General features: G+C 54.4%; 1 protein-coding gene across 5 annotated transcripts in view; it reads right to left on the bottom strand.

Annotated features, from left to right (window-relative positions):
- nek7 (NIMA-related kinase 7) overlaps nucleotides 1–6,435 on the bottom strand; it is a 196,794-nt gene extending 190,359 nt beyond the window's left edge. For 2 of the 5 annotated variants that reach the window (XM_041208099.1, XM_041208100.1), the window contains exon 1: nucleotides 6,259–6,390. Coding sequence is in view for 1 of the 5 variants with exons in the window: in XM_041208097.1 (XP_041064031.1) it covers nucleotides 6,259–6,399 (141 nt within the window). In the remaining 4 variants the exon portion in view is untranslated. Of the gene's footprint in view, nucleotides 1–6,258 lie in introns of all 5 variants that reach the window. The other 3 variants (XM_041208097.1, XM_041208098.1, XM_041208103.1) reach the window with 3 other exon arrangements.
- Between the last annotated feature and the right edge of the window lie 1,203 nt (nucleotides 6,436–7,638).

Raw genomic sequence — 7,638 nt, 5'->3', positions numbered from 1 at the left:
GAGGAGGAGGAGGAGGAGGACGAGAGGGGGAGGAGGAGGAGGAGGAGGACGAGAGGGGGGAGGAGGAGGAGGAGGAGGACGAGAGGGGGGAGGAGGAGGAGGAGGAGGACGAGAGGGGGGAGGAGGAGGAGGAGGAGGACGAGAGGGGGGAGGAGGAGGAGGAGGAGGACGAGAGGGGGGAGGAGGAGGAGGAGGAGGACGAGAGGGGGGAGGAGGAGGAGGAGGAGGACGAGAGGGGGGAGGAGGAGGAGGAGGAGGACGAGAGGGGGGAGGAGGAGGAGGAGGAGGACGAGAGGGGGAGGAGGAGGAGGAGGACGACGAGAGGGGGGAGGAGGAGGAGGAGGACGACGAGAGGGGGGAGGAGGAGGAGGAGGACGACGAGAGGGGGGAGGAGGAGGAGGAGGACGACGAGAGGGGGGAGGAGGAGGAGGAGGACGAGAGGGGGGAGGAGGAGGAGGAGGACGAGAGGGGGGAGGAGGAGGAGGAGGACGAGAGGGGGGAGGAGGAGGAGGAGGACGAGAGGGGGAGGAGGAGGAGGAGGACGAGAGGGGGGAGGAGGAGGAGGAGGACGAGAGGGGGGAGGAGGAGGAGGAGGACGAGAGGGGGGAGGAGGAGGAGGAGGACGAGAGGGGGGAGGAGGAGGAGGAGGACGAGAGGGGGGAGGAGGAGGAGGAGGACGAGAGGGGGGAGGAGGAGGAGGAGGACGAGAGGGGGGAGGAGGAGGAGGAGGACGAGAGGGGGGAGGAGGAGGAGGAGGACGAGAGGGGGGAGGAGGAGGAGGAGGACGAGAGGGGGGAGGAGGAGGAGGAGGACGAGAGGGGGGAGGAGGAGGAGGAGGACGAGAGGGGGGAGGAGGAGGAGGAGGACGAGAGGGGGGAGGAGGAGGAGGAGGACGAGAGGGGGGTGGAGGAGGAGGAGGACGTGAGGGGGGAGGAGGAGGAGGAGGACGAGAGGGGGGAGGAGGAGGAGGAGGACGAGAGGGGGGAGGAGGAGGAGGAGGACGAGAGGGGGGAGGAGGAGGAGGAGGACGAGAGGGGGGAGGAGGAGGAGGAGGACGAGAGGGGGGGGGAGGAGGAGGAGGACGAGAGGGGGGAGGAGGAGGAGGAGGACGAGAGGGGGGAGGAGGAGGAGGAGGACGAGAGGGGGGAGGAGGAGGAGGAGGACGAGAGGGGGGAGGAGGAGGAGGAGGACGAGAGGGGGGAGGAGGAGGAGGAGGAGGACGAGAGGGGGGAGGAGGAGGAGGAGGACGAGAGGGGGGAGGAGGAGGAGGAGGACGAGAGGGGGGAGGAGGAGGAGGAGGACGAGAGGGGGGAGGAGGAGGAGGAGGACGAGAGGGGGGAGGAGGAGGAGGAGGACGAGAGGGGGGAGGAGGAGGAGGAGGACGAGAGGGGGGAGGAGGAGGAGGAGGACGAGAGGGGGGAGGAGGAGGAGGAGGACGAGAGGGGGGAGGAGGAGGAGGAGGACGAGAGGGGGGAGGAGGAGGAGGGGACGAGAGGGGGGAGGAGGAGGAGGAGGACGAGCGGGGGGAGGAGGAGGAGGACGAGAGGGGGAGGAGGAGGAGGACGAGAGGGGGGAGGAGGAGGAGTATGAGAGGGGGCAAGTGGGGAGGAGGAGGAGGATGAGAGGGGGCAAGTGGGGAGGAGGAGGAGGATGAGAGGGGGCAAGTGGGGAGGAGGAGGAGGATGAGAGGGGGCAAGTGGGGAGCAGGAGGAGGATGAGAGGGGGGAGGAGGAGGAGGATGGGGGGAAGTGGGGAGGAGGAGGAGAGGGGGAAGGAGGAGGAGGGAAGGGGAAGAGGAGGGCAGTAGGGTGGAGGAGGAGGAGAAGGGGAGGAGCGGGAGCAGGAGGAGAAGAGAACAAGAGGAGGCGGAGGAGGAGAAGAAGAAGGGGGGAGGGGGGAGGAGACGAGGAGGTGAACGAAGAGGAGAGAAGGGGGGAGGGGGAGGAGAGGAATGATATCAAGCTGATCGATGGATTCGCTTGAATGTTCCAGGAGGACTAGGGAAGGGAGAAAGAGGCCCCCACGTTTCTGACCTACGTTCCCAACTTGAGTTCAGAAAGATATTGAAAACTCAACAGGTTTGCAGGCAATTAACTGTTGGAGGGAACAAACAGTACTATGCAATGAAGCTGGCAAAACTCCAGAGAAAAACTGAGATAATATTCGCAAGTGGGCAAAACTATGGCAGATAAAATCAATGCAAATAAGTGCTCAGTGTCACACACAAAAAAATGGAAGGTACAACTATTGAAATAGTTAGACAATAAGCTGAAAGAATCCAGAGAACGATGGTGAACTCAACACTGACCATATCTTATTACTGCAAACCTACAAACAAAGCAAGCAGAACACTGAGCAAAATGACAACATGAAATGCTGGAAATACGCAGGTCAAGCAGCATCTGTGACAGAGAAACAGAGTTAGCATTTCAGTTTGATGGCTCTTCATCAGAACTGAACAAAATTAGAAATGTAGCAAATTTTAAGCAAGTACAGAAACAGGGAAAGGGCAAGGGGGAATAAAATAAAAGAAGATGGTGATAGATTGGAAGGTAGGAAGGTTTTCCCACATCTCTAACATTTTCCAGTTCCAATGAAAGGTCATCGACCGGAAACATTGGTTTGGATTTTGGCGTCCGCGATGGAGTGACAGCACTATGCCCACAGAATCAGTCAAAACAAAGTTGTTGCAACATATTTCATATGCTTGCAAACAGAGCTTATATAAATGTGCATAGAATCATGTTAAATGTCATATAAATTTGAACAAAATACTTTTAAAAGTCAGATAAATTATACATTAATTATGTTTTATATATATATCATTTAAACAGTCACAAATATTCAGAATCGTTCCCATAGCCATTTTGACAGTTGAAGTCATCCCTCCAGTAACAGTGCCCCTATTAAAAATTCACAAACGGAGAGGAAACGCTTTCCGCCTGGAAACACCACCCCTAATATGCAGTGGCGAGAAAACTCCCCAACACTCCCATCTCTTTCCTTTTAACGTTAACATCAGAGTTCAAGAGCAAACCCTCTGGAGCAGTGTTATAGTGTACTCTCAGTCCCAAAACTGCTAGCATTTCACTGTTGGAATGATGGCAAATACTGACAGCTTCGTTATTATCACAGCAAAATTAGGCTGCCAACTCTGTCTCTCCAGTCACTGCCTTATCTACTGAGTATTTCCAGCATTTTCTGTTTGTACTCCAAATTTCCAACATCTGCAATATTTTGCCTTCATATTAGAATAGTCTTGTTGATAAATCAGGAGCACATAGGTCTGAAGCCTTTATGAAGCTGTAGGATTGTCATGAAGAGAAATTAATGTCTATAATGTTATTGGAAATTATTTTTAAATTGGAATTGTCGTGGGGTCTGTGTCTATGTGTTGTCTTAATTGGATTAAAACCAGCTAGTCTGGGTGCTTTGATGTATAGCAGTTTTGAGATGTTAATTAGATAAACATGAGGAAGTTAAAAGGTAAAGTGCAATTTGCATTTTTTAATAAACCATTCAAAAGAATGGGTGAAATCTTGCACCTAGCTGGGAGACACCAAACAATGTGTCTGTATAAATGTTATTGTTAGGAGATGTGATGTTAAAAGCCTAGGATACAATGGAAAATTTATATTCAAAGGGGAAGCTAAGTTTAAACAGAAAGAAGTTTGTGTGTGTTAGACAGAGGCATTTAAGATCTAACCAGCCTGTAAGCCTACAACTGTGTCTGCAAAGAAACCAAACTGAAAGGAACTTCATTTTGAATTCATAAGGTCAAATGTGCTTTGCCTGGCGTCTGTTTAAAATCTGTGGGTTATTGTTGCCTTGATAAAGATTTACCTGGGAGTGATTAATTTGGGGATTTGTTTAAAAGCTATTATGGTAGTAATTTGTAGACATGTGCATGTGTTTACTTTGTTGTTAAATTAATAAATGTTTAATTTAGTTTTATATAAAACTTCTTGAGGCTTGGTGGTTTTATTCCTGAATTCAGAGCTGCATCTCAAACATACCAATTGAAAATATAGATTATGACAGTTGTTCAAATTTCCCTCTGGAATTTAAATAACTCAGCCTTTACCAACTGCTATGTCATAAGTGTGGCAATTCAAACATTGTTTCTGATCTAAGGTAACAGCAAAACACTGTGATGCTGGAAATCTCAAATAAAAACAAAATGCTGAAAAAACTCAGCACGTCATGGATAACGGAGAAGCTTATCAAATACAAAAGCAAACTGAAATATTTATCTTGAGTTCTATTTCAAATTAAAACATAACTTCAAGACAACAGGTACAAAGCAGTAAAAGAATCTTATTCAGAAGCATTTCTTCATGCAAAGAGTGATTGATATCTGGAATGATCTTTAAAAGGACAATGTACAGCACTCATGTTATAAGTTAACACAGGTCAACAAATGAGTCACTGAATGAATGAGTTTACACTGCAAACCAATCAACCTGTTTCTGGCACACCAAATATATGGATGGGCGAGTAATAAACTGAAATAAGAAAATATCATATTGCCTGGCTGGCTCAATTCAAAAAAAGTTGACTTTTAATGACATCTATAAATTGCCCTTTAAGGCATCCAAGTACAACCTGGCAAATCTACCATTTATACTTGAAAATCGTTCAAATTTCGAGAGGCGGATCAAGATCCACGGGTCGCAAAGTAGTTCAATTTTGGCATTTAAGAAAGCAGTTAAAAATCCAATAGATTTCACAAACAATGCTTAAAGATCAAGGACAAGTTTAAAAAATGACTTATTAGACAACCAAAAATGAATTAGAATATAGTTTGACAATATCTGAAGAGGTAACCTAAAAACAAAATGGTCAAATCAAATTCTGGAAGGCACCACTGTACATACGGAGAGAGTGACAAATTATTGGCCCTTTCAGCCAGTTGAGGAAGACCAGCTGCCACCTTCCACCACCACCCCCCCCAACCACCACCACAGCCATATAAACAGGAGATGTTAAGCTCATATATTCCACTAGCGCAATTATAATGTAGTGTTGCTGACAAAGTTTTTTCTTGAAACTGGAAATTAACTTCAAGGCTTTTCAAGTGTTCTGTCCAAAGCAGTACACAGAAAGGACAATAATCTTCTTAAATTGTCACGCCGTGTCCTCGAGTTGAAAAGGGCAATAACGTGCTCAGAATGTGAGTGTGGTAGATGGGTGCGCACTTAAAATCAAGAAACCTGCAGAGATCAACACTGGTTAGGTCATTTAAGCCCCGAGAGCTAATGTTGCGCCATTCAAGGAGATGAAGACTGGTGCGTGACCTAACTCCATGCACAAGACGGATTCCTCTCATCCCAGAATCATCCCAGTTTTACAATTAACAACTGATCTAGCTTCAATGGGCGTTTGGACAAATAACCCATCACTGAAGTCTCAGCCTTTCCCCACCCCCCAGGATTGAAACCTCACTGAGAAGCACCTTCCCGGTAGCATTTAAAAGTTATATTTCCACAACTATGAAAAGCTTTACTCGCCATGAACTGAAGTTAATGGACTGAAAAAAAAAAACCAAAAAACAAATACAACCTTGCAGTTTAAAGTAGCTACGGACGGCAAAATGAAACATAGGCACTGGGGTGGGGGGGGGGGGGGGGAGAAGGGAAAGACATTCACCAGCTGAGAAGCTGCTCATTTCACAGCCCCAAACTCTCCCTCCCAATGACAACTTTACTCTGTGCAGGCACAGCAACCTGCTGCTGGAAGGCAGCGGCCTGCCCGACAACTGACGCATCAGCGAGCCAATGGCAAAGGCCACTCCATTCGGAAGAGCTGGCAGGCAGCCAATAGGAGGGGAGGGAAGGTGGAAAAGGGGCAGGATGGGGCGGGACTGGAGGCTGCGCTACCAGCAGGTTTGGTTGACCCGCGGGCCGGCGCTGTCTCTTCAGGTTTGCGCCTTGGTTACCGCGCAGACCCCCACCCCCCCCCCCACCCCACCCAGTGACTGCACAGGCTGGAGTCGCAGCCAATACTGTGGCTCGGAGCCGCCTCAGCCCTGAATCCGAAGGGAAAGGAAGTTTTCCTCTGGGGGGTTGGGGGGGGGGGTTTGGAGGAGACGAGGCCGGGCGGTCAGTGAAACTTAGGCCGGAGGAAGATGGTGATCGATCGGCCGGCCGGCCGGCCGGGGGGGGGGGGGGGGGGGGGGAACTCCGCGATCAGGAGACGATGTCAGTTACCCGCCCTGGTCTCCCTCCCTGATGACCCGCATTGATCCGATGTCCTTACCGGGAACTTGCCGCTGTCGGTTTCCCTCTGCCTGCGGCCTGTAAAGTGCGTGTGGCTACCGAGTGCTCGAGCTCGGGCTCGGGCTCGCGCGCTGATGTCAGTGCTGGGACCGCGCCGCCATTGGCTGGAATCTCCCAGCATTCCTCACAATACACACACACACACACACACACACACACAGGCCGGGGGGAGGGGGGTTGGAATGGGGGCGCGGCTGCAGCGCGCGGCGGGGGGGGGGGGAGGGGGCGTGGCTGCAGCGCGGAGGGGGCGTGGCTGCAGCGCTGTGGGGGAGGAGGGGCGTGGCTGCAGCGCTGGGGAGTTAGGAGGGGGCGTGGCTGCAGCGCGGGGGGGTTAGGAGGGGCGTGGCTGCAGCGCCGTGGAGGGAGGAGGGGGCGTGGCTGCAGCGCGGGGTGTTAGGAGGGGGCGTGGCTGCAGCGCGGGGGGGGGGGTTAGGAGGGGGCGTGGCTGCAGCGCTGGGGTGTTAGGAGGGGACGTGGCTGCAGCGCGGGGGGGAGGAAGGGGCGTGGCTGCAGCGCTGGGGGGTTAGGAGGGGGCGTGGCTGCAGCGCTGGGTGTTAGAAGGGGGCGTGGCTGCAGCGCTGGGGGGTTAGGAGGGGGCGTGGCTGCAGCGCTGGGAGGTTAGGAGGGGGCGTGGCTGCAGCGCTGGGTGTTAGAAGGGGGCGTGGCTGCAGCGCTGGGGGGTTAGGAGGGGGCGTGGCTGCAGCGCGGGGGGGTTAGGAGGGGGCGTGGCTGCAGCGCTGGGGGGTTAGGAGGGGACGTGGCTGCAGCGCGGGGGGGAGGAAGGGGCGTGGCTGCAGCGCTGGGGGGTTAGGAGGGGGCGTGGCTGCAGCGCTGGGGGATTAGGAGGGGGCGCGGCTGCAGCGCGGGGGGTTAGGAGGGGGCGTGGCTGCAGCGCTGTGGGGGAGGAGGGGGCATGGCTGCAGCGCTGGGGAGTTAGGAGGGGGCGTGGCTGCAGCGCGGGGGGGTTAGGAGGGGCGTGGCTGCAGCGCCGTGGAGGGAGGAGGGGGCGTGGCTGCAGCGCGGGGTGTTAGGAGGGGGCGTGGCTGCAGCGGGGGGGGGGTTAGGAGGGGGCGTGGCTGCAGCGCTGGGGGGTTAGGAGGGGACGTGGCTGCAGCGCGGGGGAGGAAGGGGCGTGGCTGCAGCGCTGGGGGGTTAGGAGGGGGCGTGGCTGCAGCGCTGGGGGGTTAGGAGGGGGCGTGGCTGCAGCGCCGGGGGGGTTAGGAGGGGGCGTGGCTGCAGCGCTGGGGGGTTAGGAGGGGACGTGGCTGCAGCGCGGGGGGGAGGAAGGGGCGTGGCTGCAGCGCTGGGGGGTTAGGAGGGGGCGTGGCTGCAGCGCTGGGTGTTAGAAGGGGGCGTGGCT

Source organism: Carcharodon carcharias, chromosome 16 (genome assembly GCF_017639515.1).
Source record: "Carcharodon carcharias isolate sCarCar2 chromosome 16, sCarCar2.pri, whole genome shotgun sequence".
NCBI lineage: Eukaryota > Metazoa > Chordata > Chondrichthyes > Lamniformes > Lamnidae > Carcharodon > Carcharodon carcharias.
This window is presented reverse-complemented; position numbering and strand designations above follow the sequence as displayed.